At 40.3% G+C, this 20,746-nt stretch overlaps 1 protein-coding gene across 3 annotated transcripts; it reads left to right on the top strand.

The window, feature by feature from the left end:
* The first annotated feature begins 504 nt into the window (after positions 1–504).
* Positions 505–20,614, top strand: HPS3 (HPS3 biogenesis of lysosomal organelles complex 2 subunit 1). Of its 3 annotated transcripts, none has more exons than XM_055723250.1 (17): positions 505–791; positions 1,426–1,917; positions 3,200–3,386; positions 5,845–5,930; positions 6,910–7,102; positions 7,368–7,449; positions 9,316–9,470; positions 10,862–10,970; positions 11,180–11,361; positions 11,701–11,878; positions 12,508–12,738; positions 14,484–14,669; positions 15,859–16,011; positions 16,552–16,659; positions 17,014–17,220; positions 18,493–18,583; positions 19,743–20,614. In XM_055723250.1, exons 1-17 carry the CDS (start codon positions 569–571, stop codon positions 19,868–19,870), a joined length of 2,991 nt encoding a protein of 996 aa, XP_055579225.1. In that variant the 5' UTR covers positions 505–568; the 3' UTR covers positions 19,871–20,614. The 3 variants fall into 3 exon arrangements, with proteins under 3 accessions (XP_055579225.1, XP_055579224.1, XP_055579223.1); XM_055723249.1 differs by having other exon boundaries at positions 15,823–16,011; positions 19,755–20,614; XM_055723248.1 differs by having other exon boundaries at positions 15,823–16,011.
* Positions 20,615–20,746: the final 132 nt, after the last annotated feature.

Here is a 20,746-nt window from a genome sequence, read left to right as displayed (position 1 = left end):
CCAATCCAGTCTACACAATACAAAAGAACCCTAATGGCTTCTAAAGGCCTTTTCCTAGTCAGGCTGGCTTCACAGAAGACTTGGGTTAAAGTCTCCAGAGTTAGTTAAATGAGTAATGCTGTACCTCTAGCAATTCGCCCGACTAGTTATGGGAGATGCCATTATACTTTTGGACAGAACTAGCACGTACTACCAGATTACTTGCTAACAACATAAAATTTGCTACTTAAAAAAAAAAAAAAAAAGGCAGAGGTGACATCATGTGGAGGAAAAAGTACAGGTCTCCAACCCGCACCCGCCGCCTGCCTTTGATTCAGAGAACAGGAAAACAAAGGAACAGATCTGTTAACTGATTTAAAAAAGCACTGCAATTCTTTACATTCCTACATCGGCCTAGTGAAAAAAACACGTCCGGTACCGGCGGCGGGAGCGGCCCGGCCCGGCAGGCCCGCAGGCGGAAGGCGGCTCCGGCGCTGCGCGCTCCGCCCCGCCGGCCCGGGCTGCGGAAGTGCTGGCGGAGGCAGCGGCGGGAGAGCCCTGGCGGCGGCAGCGGGAGCTCTCGGCAGTCATGGTGCAGCTTTACAACCTGCACCCGTTCGGGTCGCAGCGGGTAGTGCCCTGCAGGCAGGAGCCGGCGCGCTTCTGCTGCGGCCGCGACGTGCTGTTCGTGGCCGGCACGGCGGCCAGCTGCAGGGTAGAGGTGTTCGCGCTGCGCGAGCAGGGCCGCTGCGACGCCCTGGGCTCCTTCGCCACGCTGGGTCCGGTGCTGCGCATGGCGCACAGCCAGGCAGGTCAGTTCCGCTCCACCGGGCGGGGGCTGCTCGGCCAGGGAGGCTGCGGCGCGCCCGGCTGCAGCGCGGGGAGAGGCCTGCGGGCTCCGCCCGGCGGGGGCGAGCCGGGCCGGGCCGGCGGCGCCGCGGGGGCAGGGCCCCGTGCCACTCCCCGCTCTCCCCAGCGGCTGCGGGGCTGGGCCGGCGGCGCTCGGGCTGGCGGGGCGCCGCCGCCGTCCTCCGCCCCGGCAGGAGTCCGCTCCGGCCCTGGCCTTTCCGCGGCCCCGGGACGGGCGGGGGCGGCGGCCGTGCCCGGCGATCGCGGCTCTCCGTGGGTCCGCGGCTCGCCCTGGCCTTCAGAGGAGAAAACGCGCCCTGCCTGCGGTCGCAACTCAGAAAGCGGATCCGCTTAGGATTTAATCTGGCCCTAGAGTTGCAAGTGCTTTTTTCGGTTTTTAGTGGTACTACCCACTAAAGCGTGTTCCACCCAGCAAAGAAATGTGCACGTTGGCTTTCATTAGAGACAAACTGGTGAAAACCGATTTTGGAATTTTGGGTTGACGATTTAAGATGTTCTTTGTAATGTACTGCAGTACATCAAGAGCTCACAAACTGCCCCTAAAATGATATATCAGTACTGGTGCTTTCTTTTAAGGAGACTATCTGGTGACAATTGAAGAAAAAAGCAAAGCAACTTTCCTAAGAGCATATATGAACTGGAGATGCATGTCTGCAGGGAGTTCTCGTGTTTGCGTTCGAATGGTTGGTCACAAGATGGAAGAGTCATACAGCGAAACCTTAAAAGAACAGATGTCAGTTGTGGAAATGCCACTTTCAGATCCTCCGCTGTGTGTTTCATGTTGCCCTGTAAATGGAGATCTTCTTGTGGGCTGCAAAAATAAACTAGTCATGTTCTGTTTGAAGTATCTGGTCATAAACCAGAATTTGACTGTGTTAGACTTTGAACGCTCCTTAATTTTGCACATTGATAATGTCATTCCTACTGAAGTTGCGTTTTGTGCCAGACATATAGCCGTAACAACAGAGCTGGACGTTCTGATCCTGAAATTGGAACTGGTCCAGCAAAGCACAGACGTCACAGAGTGTGCCCATAGAGTCAGTACACTAGAAAAGCCTGTGGATGGAGGTAAGTGCAGAAATGAGTATTTTATTTATTTTTTACTTCCAAGACTCTGCTAACTGATTCCTGTTGTTCTCAAAGTAGACTCAGACAAGGTCGTTGCCCTTCAGAAAATATTTTCAGATCATCTTAGGACTGTCAGCTGAATATTCTAGTGCACAAAAAGTTGTACCACCTGCAGATGGAGGTAACACTTAAATATGCCTTCATTCTGCAGACAGTTTCAGGATTGTGCAATTTTTACAGACCTAGAATTAGCCACCATGGGCTAAATCAAAGCCGTGGTAGTTCAGCGTGCTATGTTCAGAAAAATAATTCTTTCAGTGCCTCTGTCCAAATAACTGTCTCTTCTAAGGGACAAGTGGGAGGCCAAATGGAAGAAACATCTCATGAACCTTGAAATGGACCATGGTTGCTGGCGGCTTATACATTTAAAAATGCATCTGTGGTGATGCATATGTATTTTTCTAACTGTTAGGCCCAGAACATGCATACACAAGGTGTCAGCAAATTCTCCTTTTTCAGTCCTTTATCTTACTCAGGGCATTATTATGCCTTAGAATCCTAGACATCCTGGAGACAGATTTAGTCAGTAGGTTTCGTTCCAGTGAACTCAACTCATGTATAATCAATTCCCTCTTTTGGAAAGGTATCAGATGAACACCAACAAACCTTAGGAATATCCTTCCTTGGTAATTGAAGAAACATAAAAGGATGGTCTTTTAAAAATGGAAACTGTATCTAGAAAAAATATAAAGGTAAATAAGACTTGTCAGATAGGGAAAATATAAACGGCTATGTTCTTCATTGAGTGAAGGTGGATCTTAACTCAGATAATGGCATCCTGCTTCTAGTTGTTTTCATTATTTAAATCTAAGCAGAAAAGTTAAATTACTTTCTCAGTGCTGTTAGGATTTGCTTTCCAGAACTTAAGCGAGTTTAGGGTAACACAACTTTCTGTCATAGCTTTCTTTTCATTAAAACCTCTCTAGCCAAATGGCAACATTTTTTGACGGCCAGCCATTTGCAGCACAGGTTGCCCTGAACTTGCCTTATAATGAACAGCTTGCTTGTTCTTTCAGAAATCATGACTCTTAATTATTTAGACTGTTGAGGCTTAAACAAAAATTGTTCTCATCTTCTAGCATAGCTGTTTTCAGCATCTCATGGTTTGAGGGAACCAATGCTAGCTAGGTAGCTGTAACTGAAGTATTTAATTGATATTGTCATATAATTTTCTTACTGCCAAATGGAATGAACAATTGTTAATAGTATTTTCATTATTAAGGTGTAAAAGATGAAGGCCCTTCAACACGTACTTTACAGCTTGAATTAGATGAGTTCGTTGTATGTCAGAAGCCAGTGGAACTGCTTGGGGAAGAAAGCAAACTATGTGAGATACCCATCACACTGGAATCCACAGACTTACCTACAGAAGACACAAAGTGCTTCCAAGTGCGGTATCTGCTTTTCAGGTATTACAAATATATTTTCCCTGTTATGGGTGAATTTACTACAGCAAACCAAAATGAGCTGTGGCTCTGTCTCGTTGAAAGAAAAATTCTGGTATTTTTACTTCTGGGGTTTTTATAAGGGGTTTTGGTTTGGGGTTTTTTTTTTGCATTGAGGAAATAATGTGGTATAAAAGAAACTTTGTTTTTTAATAGAATAGAATAGTTCAGTTGGAAGGGACCTGCAACAGTCATCTAGTCCAGCTGCTTGACCACTTCAGGGCTGACCCAATGTTAAAGTGCATTATTAAGGGCATTGTCCAAATGCCTCTGAAACACTGACAGGCGTGGGGCATCAGCCACCTCTCCAGGAAGCCCGTTCCAGGGTTTGACCACCCGCTCGGTAAAGAAATGCTTCTTCACGTCCAGTCTGAACCTCCCCTGATGGACGCAGCTTGGAACCATTGCCAGATGTGTCCCTGGATCCCAGGGAGAAGAGCTCAGCACCTTCCTCTCCCCATCCCCTCCTCAGGAAGCTGTAGAGAGCGATGAGGTCACTGCTCACCTCGTTCTCTCCAAAGGAGACAAACCCAGAGTCCTCAGCTGCTCTTCATGGGAGATGCCTTCCAGCCCCTTCACCAGCTTTGGAGGCCTCTGGATGCATTCAGGGACCTTCACATTCTTCTTGAATTGTGGGGCCCAGAATGTCACACAGTACTCGAGGTGAGGCTGCACCAATGCTGCACGCAGTGTGACAATGCCTCTTTTGACCAGCTGGTTTTGCTGTGCTTGATACGCCCCAGGATGCAGTTTGCCCTCTTGGTGGCAGGGCACACTGCTGGCTCCTGTTGAGTCTGCTGTCAACCAGCACCCCCAGGTCCCTTTCTGCAGGGCTGTGTGCTCCAGCCAGTCCTCTCCCAGTTTATACTCATGCCTGGCATTGCTTTGTCCCAGGTGCAGAGTCTGGCAGTTGGACTTGTTCCATTTCATGCCATTGATGATTTCCCAGTGCTTCGGTCTATCTAGATCCCTCTGCAAGGTCTCCTGTCCCTCAAGAGAGTCAACAGCACCTCCCAGTCTGGTATTGTCGGCAAACTTGCTAATGATGCATTCAGCTCCTGCATCCAGATCAATTAAAATACTGAACAGCGCTGGCCCTAGGATTGAGCCCTGGGGAACACTGCTGATGACCAGTTGCCAGCCAGATGTGGCCCCATTCACTACAGCCCTTTGAGCTCTGCCGTGCAGCCAGTTCTTCACCCAGCACACCATGAACCTGCTCATCTTACAGTTGGGCAACTTTTGGCCTTGCAAATCCTAAGTTTTGTTTTATTTGGGGAATGTGGCTAGTTGATGCAATTAAAATAATAGAACTTTGGTGATTTTGCAGTTCTAGCGATGTTTAATGTCTGCTTTTATCATAACATCCTTGTACTCTGTGAAAGGCATGCATGGCAGCTTCCCTTGTGATGTATCTTTCATCAGCATACAGAATGACAGAATCACTTAGGTTGGAAGGGACCTCCTGAGACCATCTAGTCCAATACCACACCTGCTCTCTTTTCAAGCAGGGTCAGCTGGAACAGGCTCTCCAGGACCCTGTCTAGTCAGGTTTTGAATACCTCCACAGATACAGACCACTCCACAACCTCTCTGGGCAACCTGTTGCAGTGTCTGACTGCCCGCAGTTTTCATACTTTAATGCTGAACTGGCAAAACCAAGTTTTACTTGCTTATTCTGAAGCAGCTTATGTGAAATTGTTATTGTTTAGAGAAGCCTACTTTAAAGGATTACACACCAGACTGATCAGCAGTCATGTCTGTGTGACCTTAACCAAGGTACTGTCTTCTGTTTGTTTATTCTGCAGCTTTCATCAGCTCCAGCTGAAGTGATACCTATTTGAGTATCTGTGAAAAAATATATATTCCCTGTTTCTCCAGCTAGTAAAGGGAGATTGCCAAGTATCTTAAGCACTAAGAAACTATCCTTTTTCTTAGTCATCAAAGCCATTAAACTTTTATCCAAAACTGACGAAGAATTGGTGTCACAGTCCAGCAGTGAATTCCAGAGCAAAGCAGGATAAAGGGTGACAGATAATAGGAAAGAAAAGTAGGATTGGAGATGGCACCATGTTACATATAGCTCAGTTGACTGAAAAGGGGGGGGGGGAGGTTAAATTGAGGTTCAAATCAATTGCAACATGTCTTCCAGTGATCCCAGACTTCGACACGCATCTTGTAGTCAAGCAAAGAAAGAGGATTATGGTTGTGAGAACTCAAGATAGTTATCTCTAGCTCTGTCACGTGCTTCTTGACATTGCTGTGCTAATTATATTAGTGGTAGGAGCGCACATTGTTGTTGAGTACTAAAACATCAGCTATGCCTATTATATGCTGTATATATATGCTGTCTACTTTTCCAAAGTAGCTCATAGTTTCTCATTGAAGTCCCATGTGGTTGTTTTGGACTTTTTTTCTCTAGACGTTTTACACCTGACCAGTCGCCTTTTGGGTTTTGTGAAGAGACAAAGTTGCACTCGGTTCAGCTGCTTCCCGTATACCAGACAGGTATATGAATATGCATTATGGCCTGCCTCCCAGGAGACCTGGGAAAGGAAGAAGCTTCTTTGTATATTCTGTTTTGTACACTGTTTCTGTATGATTTGTCTTTAAATTAAGGTCTTTCCTCCCTTTCCAGTGATTTAAACTGAGCTTCTATAAGCTTCTCCAAGTTCTGAATAAACCTTGAACTAAAATATCAATTCACCACACCAAAATAGGAAGACTAAATCAGCTTTTTTCAGTTCTCTGCTGATTAATTTTACATCACAAAACAGTCACTGTTTACATTGCATTAATAAAATTACCCTCAGTGTTATAAATAAGATACTAGGCTACCTCTCATTAGTCAACAGGTGAAATCGGAGTAGCAATCGCTAAGATACAGGTTTAGCTTTCTGCCAGGCTTTAATTAAAATTGCAAGGGATAAATGCAGATTTTAGGAGTTCACTAAGATACACTAGCTCAAGATAACCTTTATTGTGATGTATTATTATCATAAAATGGTTTGGGTTGGAAGGGACCTGGCCATTCCCAGCCTTTCTTTCCCTTAAGTGAGGACCTGTATTTTGGTGCGCTGCAGCTGCAGCTCTGGCTGAGCAGTCGTTACAGCTCACAAGTAGTTGTCTTAAGATGAGGCTGATAATTCAACCCATGGATGCTTAGTTGTGATGAACCGGCCAAGACTCTCGGGTGCTGTTGCATCTATAGAATTTCTTCACTCAGTGGTGAAGAAATCTGCACTTCTGTTAGAAATGCCTCCAAGTGACATGACATACAAACTTGTGACCTGTGCACTGATGCAACCTGTGCACTGATGCAACCTGTACACTGATCTTTATATAGTTCTTTCTCTCTTTACTAGCTACTAAAAAAACATTCTGTGACCTGGGCAGGTTTGTTAGTATTAGGCATCAGGCTTGCAAAGGAATTGCCAAGTTTTGATTTATAAGGTATATAAAATGCCTTTCTTATTGTTACATCTAGGAAGTTCTGTGACAGCCCACGAGGAAACTGAGAACAAGAGAGAACTTATGAGTCTCTTTTGCTTTTTCTCTTTACCTCATGTTGGATATGTCTACTCTGTTGGGAAGTTAGTAGAACTGATTTCTACTTACCAATATTCAGAGAAGTCAGAGCAGGCAGTTCTCACACCACAGTTCCTGCACGTCATTACCAGGTACTGTGTTTACGATTTTCTTTTTTTTTTTTTTTTCTTTTTTTTTTTATTTTGTTTTGTTTTGTTCCTTCTGATATGTACTTCATAGCCTCCTGGAACTCTCTGGGTAGGTTCATGTGGTAGTGCAGCATGCCCTGCTGCTTAGACTTCAAGGCCCGTTTCTATGAAGGGAAAAGATCTGATTCTCTGTTGACTTGGCTGCTTGATTTTTGCAAGTCTTGTCATTTTTTTGTCTTCATCGTTGTGGTTTCTTCTTTCCCTCTAGTGAGAACCTGCAGTGTTTTACAGTGCGGTGCAGTGCAGCAGCAGCTCGTGATGAGGATCCATATATTGATACAACCATAAAGGTGCACCTCTTGTTACCTTGCAAAAAGAATGGGGGTAGTAGTATGGCATTTAGGTTCCTTATGTTTCCTTCTGAAGTCCTGTTAGTTTCTGTTGGCTGAACAAATAAAATAATACGCAAAATTAATATTTTACTTCAGTCTATGGCATATTGTATTTTAATGGTCTACAAATGTCTCAACAAAACAGTCCATTATTGCCTTTCAAGATTCTAGACCATTAGTAAAATGTTTTTAAAACCATCAAAAGCTATAAAATCACTTATATTTTAAATTAAATTCCATGCTTTCCTGTATAAATCTGAATGAAGGGTGCAGAGTTTTCCTTTATTGCAGCTGATGATGTTTCTATCCTTCCGGTGTCCTTGAAAACAAGTTTTTGTAAGAGGAGTGTAGACACTTGAACAAGTCTGCTACCAGATACTTAGTGCATGTTTTTTAAGTCGAGGGCTTTTGATCCTTGGACATCTAGACTTTTCCCCTTCCTTAGATTGCTTATCAGTAAAAATCTATTGAATTGTAAAGATCAGGATATATGTTAATAAAAATACCAGGAAAGATAGTCTGAAATGTATTTTAAGTTGGCATTTAAGGATTTCTTTTGAGCCTGTTGACAACAGACGTAAAGAAACCACAGGACAGTATAAGTATTATAAAATTTTCGAGAGCCAAACACGTATTCTCTGCTCTCCAAAGAGGTACTGAGATGCAAACACATGACACAATCTATCCTGTCCCTTTTCCAGTTGCAGCTTTCTGTGTTTTCACGTTAGGTTGCACTCAGTCCATAGTAACTCCTCCAAGCTGCCTCCTGCCTCAGCAGGTTTGAGGTGTGCATGTTAATGGTAGGCTGCAGGCTGCAGTCCCTTGTGGATGTGCATTCCGCAGCTTGCCCTCACAGGCTGCAGACCTGCTCTGGCAAGGGTCCTCCATGGGCTGCAGTCCCTCTGGGGTGCCCATGCTCTGGTGTGCATTGCCCACAGGCTATATTCCCTCAGGGGTGTTCCTGCCCCAGTGTGGAGTTTGAAGTGTGATGATGATTGTTATTATTTGTTGTTGTTATTTTTCCTGCTGTTTTTTTACATCGGTTTCAGAGCTGGCTGGTTCTGGTTCTGACTAGCTCAGGGCAGATTAGAGCCTCCTGGTTGCCACTGCAGCCTCTGCCTCTTCACAAGAAATTTTGAGGTTTCTTCAAAAGTAGGGTAAACATATAATGCATATTTCAGCAAGTTGCCTTGCTTCACTGTGTACGTTAACTTGTTAATATGGTATTTTATCTTCTTAGAGCTGTAAATTTAGATTTTTTTTCTGGGCAAATGAGGCAGCATTTTTCCATTTTTAGTCCAGCGTAGACGACACAGTAAGTATGACCCGAAAGGTGCATATTGAACAAATCAGGGATGTAATACTCTGTATGTAATGTAACAATAGGCAAACAAATATAATACTTCTATCTATAACTGAGTGTTATAAACAACTGAAATCAAGACTTTTATAACCATGTCAGGCAATCTTTTACAACTTGGCCAAATTTAAACTACTTGGGATTAAATTCTCCGTGCTAGGCATCGCCCTCGGGCTCAGTTATTTTGAGATTTTTTTATTTTGAGATTTTATATTTGAGTAAAATTGTAGATGCTTTGAAAAGTGAAATGATTTTTATTTTTTATTTTAACCCATTGTTAAATGATTTATTTCATAGTTTTATGAGTATTTTTATTCTTGCTTAAGTGAAGCAGTCAAAGTTAGGAAAGCCAGTGAATGTTTTTAATGTTAGGCCATTGGAATAAAGTTACATTTTTTTTCTTCTTTTTGAAGACTCCAAGTACATGGTAACTGAAATTACAGAACAATTACTTTCATTTATAGGCTTGTCCACCCATTGCACTGGATGTCTGCGCATTAAGAATGCAGCTTTTTATAGGACCAAGAGCTATCTGTCATTTCAAAAACCATATAATTCTTTTGACTAAGGCAGACATGGAAGATATTACTGAAAGAAGAAAGCCTACAAGAAGGATGCTGTAAGCATTTGTGTCTTTTGGGGGAGGTGTATTTATAGCTCTGTGTACAGTGCTGAATTTGTGGGTGTTGTAGTTGAAGAAAGGTTCCTCTGGAAAAACTGGAAATGATTTCTTAGGTAGTGCATGAGAACAGAAATCAAGCATTAATTTTTTTCAATTCTACTGTATTAACTGACATGGAAAAAATGAGGGTGGGTCACAAATGCTTGAAAAAATTAAGTTACTCAGGATTGTAAAAAAATTAGCTTTGATAAGTAATATTAAAATAAAATATCTAAGAATGTATCTGCTACTGAGAAGAAAAAATATTTCATCTTGAGAAACACAAATACATAGGAGTACCAAAGCTACAGGATAACAAAATGTGTTTAAGCACAAAATGAAACGTCTTACATTTAGCTAAGGATTCCTTCCAAGAAAAGTTATGAACATCACTATAGTGATCCCTGACAAAAGAAGGATTGGACTTTGGCCCAAGATACTCTTGTAGCATATATGTAGCCAGAGGCATTTGTGACTTTTTATCCATTTCTGAGGAAGCTGCTATTCCCATTCTTTTTTGAAGGCTTTTCATAGAACAGCTATTCAGAAGTGAGATTTATTAAAGGCAGTTCAAGTTCATTGACAGAAGTGGGACAGCTGTTGAAGTTATTTGAACCAGTATGTCTTAACAGGCATTATTCAGGAGAAGATGAGGATAAGCCCATCAAGGAGAATGGTAATTCAAAATACCATAATTTTCTGTGTATAAAGGACAGTTTCTTCTGCCAATTGTGTTGTTTCAAAGATCGTTGGCATGTGAGGAAGATAAGCTTTCTGCCTTCTGCAAAGAACAGAAGTTGAACAAATGCTAGTCTACTTAACAGCATCGTTTGAAAATAAAGGTGTAAATATCCCAGAACACTTTAAACAAAACCAAAACCCCCAAAAAACAGAACAGAAAGATTCTGTTTTCCTATGGTGTTTTAATGTTAGGGCATTACAGACCTAGCCAATGTGTCAGAGTAAAAGCATTCAAATATTGTTGTATGCCATGTCTTGGCAAACACTTTAATAGAACTACAGGGACAAATGTGCATTAAGTCCTTACAGAAAGTAAGTAAACATCTTAGCTAATTTGAATTATCTAGTGTCATGTAAGTGTCTGATACTACCTGGTGTTAAGCCTGAGAGAAGATGTAGTAGATAGGTCTAATAATGTTCCTGGTGTATGAACATGACTATTCTGTTTTGTTAGGTGTTACGACTCAAATTTACAGCTTAACTCTCAAGCATTTACTAGCCTGCAAATGTACCTATTTATGCATTTAAATTACCAAGTGAGTAGGGTTTTTTTGGCTGTGTAGTGTTTATTTGGACACTGACAACTCAAGTCTTTTTCTTCTCTCTAGTTCCAGAAAGGATGACTGCATCAAATCCAGAGCAAATTCTGAGTCAGAGCCTGGCTGGAATTTATATATTATAAACACTGTTTCAACCATTCAGCTTTACAGAGAAATGGTATTGTCCAACTCTTGCTTTTGTTGTTTGGTGACTAAAAATAAGTACTGTTAATTAATCTTTGATGCATGTCACTGCTGAATATAATATAATGTATTCTCATGAATAGCCCATAATCCTATTTGACATGGCTGCTGCCCTCATCAGAATTGTTCCTGTATATCCTTAATTTTTGCCAGCAGCCTGAGTATATCCTGTGTCTGTTCTAGGTAGATTATAGCAGAACTTATGAAAATGTGAAAACAGAGAGCTGCATCCATCTTCTAAGTGAAGCTCACTTACTGGTCAGAGCAGCTATAATGGACCCTCATTTCCTTAACTCAGATGAGAAAGAAGAACTTCTAAGAGTATTCAGAGAAAGTTGTGCTGCCTTAGGAGACTGCTACAGCAGGTATGTTTTAGATGTCATAGTGATATAGGGGAGCTTTTGTTTCTAATAGTGTGACCTTACAACGAAAATCCATCATTCTTTGCTTTTATGTTAGTATTGCATATATAACATAAATCTTTCCGTTCTGTGCAAACAGCTTAATCTAGTCACCTCTTCAGTATCTGGTTGTCTATTGTCATTGAACACAGAATACAACATTATGTTGAATATGAGCTATGCATTTGCAGATACGGGTGTGTCTGCAACTTTGATGTATTATTTTAGTTCTCAGAAACAGTGATGGCAAAAGCTTGCTCGTAGTTGTTTTGTTCTTTTTTCTCTCCTCTCTATTGCCTTCAGGTTTGACACAGAGGATTACCACCTTGCTTTGCCATACTACAGAATGTCAGGTTTATCCATGGCTGAAGTGTTAAAAAGACTGGTTTCAGAAGGTGATGAAATACAGACATATGAGAGAGGATTTCTATTTTACTTAACTCACTGCCTTAATGAAGACGTAAATGAAGAATTAAGTAAGGTAGAAACTAGTTTGTGGGGTTTTTTCTTAATTATTTAGTTCTGATTTTGAGAACTGTATATCAAATTTTAATTAAATTCCCTTTGAAAATGCTGAGCTGCTTATTTAGTTTTACAGTTGTTCTTTTTCACATGGCTTTTATTTTCCCATTTTTTGTTGACAAAAATAGCAAGCAGCAGCTGTGATGCTTTGGGCTCCTTTCAAGCAACATATTACAGGTTTTGCTATCATAGTGCGTGTTGGTAATGATCTGGTTCCCACTTGCACACAGACACACTTCTGTTTTAGGAAAGGTTTGCCTCAAATTTCTTTCACCTCCCCATTCTGTAACAAAAAAATCCCAAACTGTTTCTTTGAATGTTGCCAAAGTACAGGTTAGTCAAACCAATTCAGTGCGGTGGTGGATGTTCTCTTAGCACCCCAGAATAGGGGTTGAATCACTGCTGGTTAGAGATCCTTTACTTTCACCAGTAGGGAGGAAAGAGGCAGGGAAGGCACTGTGATTTGATAGCTAAGCTGTACTTGTCTATTTTACTTAAAAAATAAAACCCAAACTGTAAAACTTTCATATGCCACAGAAGACTGTATCTGGAAAGGTCTAAACTGTCAAATGGCTTTTATTTCAACAGGAATCGGCAAATAAAGTTCTCCAGATATTCTATCTTGCTGACCCTGCACAGCTGCCTCATATCCTCTGCAGCCCCTGTATGAGAAATGTATGTCCTTTGAGAGCTGTGAAGTATCTTCAGAAAGTAGAAAAGATTATGCCATCAGTGGTCCTGACACTTACTAAGGCTTTCATGGCTCTCAAAACAGGGGACCTGGCGATGTATGAACATGAGATGGACTCCTATAAGGAGGTAAAGTATGCTGAAAGCATGGGCTATTAACACTTTGTAAAGCCCAAGTCAGTGGGTTTGGCTTGTGGCTGTATTTTACAATAGAAGAATCTTTCAGTCACTCCTCTTCCTATAGTATAGGCTCCACTGATTGAATGGCTACAATAACAGTAGAGTTGCGGGCTGGCATACACTGGGACTGCACTATTTACCCTGCAGGTAGGGTCAAGCCTTACCAAATAAGCAAAAGTTTTGAAGCTGTTAATTCCTGATGAATTAAATGCTATTTACAGGGTTATAAGAAGCTCTGCAGAGCCAGTGCTCTTCAGCAGTATGGCAGGGTTATATAGTAGCATTTTTACACCCCTTCACCTGTAATTAGTATACAATATGCCCGTGAAAACACCATCTGTATGCAAACAGCACTTATAAAATTGCTTTTGAAGCAGAATGTCCGTGGTGCACACAAATGAAAGTTTCTGTATACAATTTCCCATCCTTCTTACGTGGAGTCAAAGCACTTGACCCTTGTAAAGATCAGATCAGAATCTACTTCAGTGCTATCAAAATAAGATTTCCACATCAATGGGAAAAAAATGTTAGTGAAGCAGTCTCTGCCATAGATATTCACATGTGGTTTTAGACTGAGACCCATCTGTTAGTTACTTCTTGTTAAGGTTGATCAGGTCTGTAGAACATTCAAAGGTGACAGAGCTTGAAATACAGATGACTCCTGAGAGTGAAATACTGGAGGTCTAAAAACTTTTAAAATTAAACTGACAGCTGTTCCAAAGTTAGATATCATGCTTTGGTAGGGGAAGTTCTGGAGAGATTTCAAAGTTATGATTTTTGAATTGCAAGGTGGGAGCTATGCAGAGTTGTTTCAACAATGATATTCAGCCCCACCTGCTTTATAACCATTTGCAGCACAATCATGTGAAATTGCCATGTTAGGAGCAAACACACACATTCTACTGCATGGATGTTACTTAGAGAATAAGGTGGCTGGGGTTTAGGTGTTTGGGCTGTTGATTATTTTTTTTTCTTTTTAATCTGACCTATTAAAAAAATGTTCTGTTGCACCTCACCCTTTAAAAAGCATTTTGTTGCAAAGTAGAAAAAATATCACTTTAAGAAAGATAGTTTGCATGCATATCAGGGTGAAACCTGAATTTTCCTCTTATGTTTGCCTTATAATTCCTGTGTAATGAATTTAATCTTCTTAGGCACCATTTCCCCACTGTCTTTGAAGTGGAAATCATATCTTGTCATGCTTACCTTCAAAAGAACTCAAATATCCGGATCAACTTACTGTCTCACATAGTGCGGCACATTTTGATCACTGTTTCAGGAGTATTTTCAAAATAAAAATCATAGCTGAGCAAAGTAGTCTACTGAAATTTACCAGAGTAGTTATTGACGTTTCAGCCAGTGATTCTTAAAAACACCATGTGTATTGAATGTCTTGGATTTCATAGTGAAATCTATCTTTCTTATGTGCACAGTAACTCCTGATTTCAACAGCATGTTACTTTCAGTGTTCAGGCAAATGGCCTGTTGCTCAGGACTCACAGCACTGGCACGTGGTTTGGAGCTCAGCCTCTGGAGAGCTATTCTATGCATTGTAGAAAGGATTTATTTCCTTCCCCTGACTTCCCTTCATTTCATCTGTTTAAACCTCACTGCCTGAGGAAACACTAAGTTTGCTGAGTTGAATCATATGTGGATTGAATTCTTTACCTCTCTATATCTGACTGTGTTTGTAGACGGTACTGGCTTGTGGTTTCATTGGGCAACCAAAACTCTTGAGACACTATAAGGAGGAAATTGTTGTGCCAACTGAGTTTGCCGTTCACCTGAAGGAGATGCAGCCTGGTTTACTGGTGGCTGCCACTGTGGCTTTACATGAGAACAGTAAAATGGAACTGGAAGAAGCAGATACCTTTTTCAAGGTTGGCCTCTGATAATTTTTTGCTTCTATTTCTCTCATAGCGATGTTGTTATTAGTACACAAAGCAGCCTTGGTTGCTCCTTCACTCACATTTCAGCATTTCTTCAGAAAGAGGGAGATGAGGGTCAGATATATTCCAGTCTTCATAGATGACTACAGTCACAAACTTGACCTTTTGGAAAGAAATACTGGTTAAGTCAAACAAAAAAAATCCATTAAGTTCTTTGCTTTGACCCTGTCATTTGAACGGAGAATACTCTGATCTCAGAGATCTTTCAGTGGGCTTCCTAAGGCTACTGAAATTTAGAACAATTTAGGTATATCACTTCTATAAGCTCCAGCTGAAGAAATCATTAGGCCTGAAACATACTTCAAAGAATCAGACTTAAATAGGAAGGTATATAACGTTCTGATGTTCTGCATAAATATCTGAAGGAAGAGTGGGTCCAGGCAGTTTATAAGAAAGCTAAATAAAATAGCTTTTCTGTTGACACTGAGGTTTTCTTCATTTAGATTGTGAATAGACAAACCTTTTTTCTTTTCTCTACAATGAATAATACTGGATTAAACCCATGTATTCTTCACTGTAGGTATGTTGCTGTCTTATATCTGTTACTGTGAAAGACCTGTATCAGAAATACCAAGTCACGAAACTCAAATTAGAACAAGTGGTGTTTAAAGCCAGCTGGAAACCAAGTGCGCGTCCTTTTTGCTGACACACCAGACCTTAAACCATCTCCCTTGTGGGTCCTACCATTATACCCAGCTGAGCTACACAGCATCTCTTACCATCTTCAGAATCTTCTTCCGAGGAAGAATTGGCTATTGGCATATACAAAAATCCTCCAAATTAACTGGGCTGTAAATACTTGCTGACAGGGCGCTGACACTTCTAGTAGTGGAGTAAACCTTGCAGAGTAATTAAAATCTATTGTTTAAAATTGATTACTTTAAAATCACTCCATGAACTTTTACTTTGCCTAGCACTGTATTATGTAGTATCACATCCCTTGGAAATACATCAAGATAAAGCAGGAACCAAAATTCTGCTTCTAGTGAAAGTGAAAAGCTGTCTCCTCTCTTCTCAAACTTCTGCTACTAATAATTACCACTGTCTGTGCTAACTTGCTGTCTTCTAACATTTTTGTTCTTAGATTTTGTGTAGTAACAGTGAACATGCTATTCCTCAGCTCTTGGTGGATTTCTGGGAAGCTCTCCTTGTAGTGTGCTCTCAGGAAGAAACCCTTCAGGAGCTTTTACTGAGACTTACTTCTCAGTATGTTTGGAGAATATCAAAGCAGCAATTTCCCGAGACTAAGCCACTGAGAACAACAGAGGATCTGGTAAGTATACCACTCCGAGGAAGTTTTAGGACTGCATTGTCCCTCCAAAATCTATCCAAATACTACCCTTAGGATTTTAATTCTGGACAGTTTGTCTGTTAAAAGAAGCGAGACTGAAAGCAAATAAGGTAGTGTGCCATTACCAAATAGGTATTGCTGGCTCTGGGGAGTCCTGCCATTTGGGGACATCCAGAAACATACTACCAACAGGAATCTCAGCTCTGGACAGAAATAAAGGCTAAAATGCAACAATGAGAGTTTTTCAGGTGGAGTGTTTGCAGATTTATAAAGCTGACTAAATGAGAAAAATGTGTGAATTATGAATTTTAAAGGATACTGAATGGGAAATCTGAAATACAGAATTAAATATAAGTTTCCAGTTTGATTGTTACTAAATGGTATGAACCAGAAGAAAGAGTAGCTGCTATTCTGAATTATGCTATTTGAGAGTAAAATTTTCTTCACTCTTGATGGATTCCACATGGAACTGTCACTAACAGAAATATTTCTTTCATTGCAACTTGATTCTTTCTTGTATAGATAAACTCCTGTAATCATTTCGGGTTGATTTTCCCATGGGTAACTTCCGTAATGTCAGTGGAATCTCCATCTGATAAAAGTTACCATGAGGATATCTCAAAACTACAGGTATGAAACCCTTAAATATTACTGTTTACATCTTAGATTCATTCTGCAAAAGTTTATGTATGTATGAACAACTTTCTCTAGCGGACTCCCCGCCCCCCACCCCACCCACCCCCCACTGGTTATCAGAGTTGAACTAAAAGGCCCATTGAAATGATGGAAGAAAAAAAATACTGAAGAGATACGTCGATGACAGTGATACTTACATTTGCAGTCCACTCTAAACTTGCTTTCTCAGTTTTCAGTAATATTTATTAAATGAAGAAGTATTTCAAAATCATTGTGATAAGCAAGGTTAGCATTTGTTTTGCAAAGTTTGGCTTAAATCCAAACAAAACTTTTTCTTCTCATTTTCAGTCTCTTTTATGTAGTCAGTCAATTAATATAGCTTCAGCTCTACCTGTCTTGGAGCCTCTGACAGAGGCTGGCAATGTTGGCCTTACCATCCACGTTCTCTGCAATACCCGTCTAGGCAAGTATGAAGAAGCCATTGACCAGCTTCTCAAAAGGTGTCCTGATGCAGTTGTATTATATGCTCAGCATGAGCTGAAAGACGACAATCGGGTAAGCTACCTTTGCTAATGTTGTTCAGTATTTTGGGATTTTTTTTCTAACTGAAATGCTATTGTGTACAGACTGACTCTGGATGGATCAAGTAGCCCACCAGCTTTCAGACAAAGTAAATTGCTTAGCTTGCTTTGAACCTCTTGCTTGGTATTTAAATTCTGTAACTCAGTCCCCACTAATTTTAATGGATTTTTTTCCCCCCAGTTTCTTCTGTGACTTCTTGTATTCATTCTAGTAAATTTAAAGCTTAGTCTTTTCAGATGGCAGAGTGCCTCAGAAAAGGGAGACTAATATGCTCTCTTTTTTTAGGTAGTTTCTCACTAGTCAGTGTTCTAAATTGTTTCACAGTGTTGCATAATGTGAAATTTTAATGATAAGCCAACTGAGAACACGGTCCTTCAGTTAAAATTATACTTAAATTTATGTTCTTCCTGTGTTCTAGTGACATCTTCTGACCTTGTAACATTAGAATGGTACTGCTGCACTAGTGGAGAGATTATGTTCTTTATGGCTGATCTATACAGCTTTAATTTTTGAATGGATTTTATTCCAGTGTTCCAGGAGTACCGGAGTTCACTTTCATTGCCCATCATAGCTACTCAATTAATTGTATGTAGTTTTGCTGGCCAAAGTCAGCAAAGGTGATCCTCTAACAGATGGATGTACTAGAAATCTGGCAAAACCAGATTTGTGCTTTTTATTCAGATCTGAAAATAGGTTATATGATTGTTTCCACATTAGTTATAATTGAATGTGAAGTTGCAGTACTGCATCTGAACACAGGTGGAAGAAAAGAGATACCACATTTTAAAAAGAAGAAATGCCTTCCCATCTCTCCACTGTCATCAACAAAATTACACACAAAACATAAATCACTGCCACAGCTGTTGGAAGTAGACAGAGCAGTGTTCTTGGAGTAATGCTGTTCACCACTTTGCATGGAGCTGCTTAGAGGGAAAAGCTTTTTCTGACTGCATCAGTCTTGGCAATTATGTGACTTTTTTCTCTTACAAACTTTCTATCTATAGAGGCGCTAGGGCTCACTGTCTAAAATTTTCTGAGTTGAAAAAATTGCCCTGGAAACTGAAAAATACATGTACCAAAAACTTGCATTTCAAAGCATTATATATATTCATAATTGAGTTCATCATAACCTACCTGTACTTGTACACATCTGAGCTTACTTCAGTGTATGTGTAGCAGGTCTTTCATACTCTTCATTGCAGTCCTTGTTAATGTATACTTCTACTGTGTTTTTTTGTGAATTAGGCTGTGTGGTGGAACAAGCTGCTTCCTGAACTCTTAAAGAGAACCAGGCTTGCTGGAAATGACTGCCCTGTTCTTATTTCATCACTGAAAGGTAAATCAATTGATTACAACTGAAGTCCAGAAGACTGTACATCATCTGACATACTGAATACTGTTTGGGCTAGGGACTACTGATGTGATAATTTGGGGAAAAAGGGGAACTTTTTTCTGCAGTTAAAGGTAATACAGCTCAGCAAGCTTTCTGGGCATTAGCACAGGATTCTGCCACGTACACTGTGTTGCCTCATATAAAAATATTGGCAATCATTTTGTATTGAAAACAGTGAAATTGTTGGAATCATACTGTTTCTATACAGGTCAAGAATAGACACTTAAAAAAACCTTAGTAAATAGAACTAATAGATACTAATTGTTTTTTTTCCTGAGCTAAGTGATTGTATGTTTCTAAGCAATGACAGCTAACAGGCTACTATTGATAACCCTGTGGGTCTTTCACAGTGTGTATTGATGATTACGTTATAGACTGAAAAAACCACAGTGTGTTACTACTACAAGCAGAGAAGCCAACGCTGGTAGCTGAGGTAGTCCTATTGTTACATGTTTGCAGGAAGCCAATAATATTGTGTATAGCTGAGGGGCCAGTGTTTGATTTGACAGAATAAGAAGATTGAGTAAAGCATATTTTTTTTTTAATACCAATGTGATGTCTGAGTAAAGAAAACCAGCATCACAGGGTTGCGTTCTGCAGCACAGGTTGCTGTGCTCTATCATAAAGTTCTAGTTTCTAGTGCTAGTGGTTTTTCTTTTGAAACACTGCTTTCATGCAGTAACTGTGCCGTAATCACTTCAGAACATCATGTTAAACAGCTTGGTCTGAGAAGCTGCTTGCAGAACATTTCATTTTAGAGCTAGTGCTGAGTTAGGGTACTAGTATAGATTTCTAGCGCTTGCTTTGCATCTGATACAAAACGTGAAGTACTAGATCAGACTTCTGTAAGTATTACTACCACATGTAGACCTGATGAGTCAAGATAGAGGAATGGTTTTAATATAAGACATAATTTCAGTGTACTTTTGGAATTTCCTAGAGCTGTATTTGCTCCCACATAGGTGCATGTCAAATGTCATTCTAGTTGCGGCATGTAGATAATTTGATGACTTCAATTAGCAATTACCTTGTTAATGTTTTTTTGTTTCTTTGTTTTAAAACTGAAATACCTAAACAAGAGTTTCTCCCCTGCTCTGAGCAGAAACTTTATCAGTTGTTGCAGTGGAACTGGAACTAAGTGATTTCCTCAGTCTTCTACCAGAGGATGGAACTGCAGCATTTTTCCTGCCACATCTTCTTCACTGCAGCCAGAGGAAGTTGCTGACCTAAACCAGTAGAAGTCTACTATGTATACAATACAAACAATGTACTGGAATAAAAAAGTAAATTAAACAAACAGTAGAACTGCATATAAGGTCCCCTCACATAAATCACCTTATTTCTCAGCTGAGACCTTACAGCAACTATTGAATGACACCTACTGTCTCAGGCAATGCGTCTGTTTTGAAGCTAATACTATTACACTCTGACAAAGGTCAGCAAACGAGAATTCCTGTCTGGCAGAGCTGAATGGTGGTTGGACTGGTAAGAACATATATTTCATAGCTAAATAGCTATTTTCATTTAGCAATTCACAAAAAAAGGCCATAAATGAAAGAGAAATGGAAGTGTTCCCAAGGGAAGCGTAAGATACAGGTTATCGCTTGCTTGCTGGTTTTTGTTTTCTTTCTTCTCCTGTTGTACTCAGTAGACAAGCATTTGCAGTAAATACAGTTTTAAAAAAATCTTCTTTCTCTTAGGTTTTTGGTAAGCGTCTCAGGTACTTGTGTGTGTATGTACTGATGCTTGTCTTCATTGTGGCCTCAGCTGGAATTCAGTCATAATACTGTCACAACGTTTATGACCTTTTATGACTGCAGTTTTTTGAGAATTACCACAAATAAAACAATGACTTCATGATCCCATAACCATCTAAAGGCCTAATTAGCTGACAATGACTATCAAATCCATTTTCACTAAAGCTGTAAAGTTACTTACACTGCAAATAAAATACATTTAAAAAAAAAAAAAGAAGCTGTTTTTTCTTTAACTTACCTATGTAACATTCCTGCTACAGCCAAAACTCAATGATCTAATTTACTAGGAGCGATTATGCTGGTTTCAGTATAATTTTTCTACTTTTAAAAAGGCCAAAGCAATTTAGGC

Source organism: Falco cherrug, chromosome 11 (genome assembly GCF_023634085.1).
Source record: "Falco cherrug isolate bFalChe1 chromosome 11, bFalChe1.pri, whole genome shotgun sequence".
Lineage (NCBI taxonomy): Eukaryota > Metazoa > Chordata > Aves > Falconiformes > Falconidae > Falco > Falco cherrug.
The sequence above is the reverse complement of the archived record's forward strand: the minus strand, read 5'-3'. Positions and strand labels throughout refer to the sequence as shown.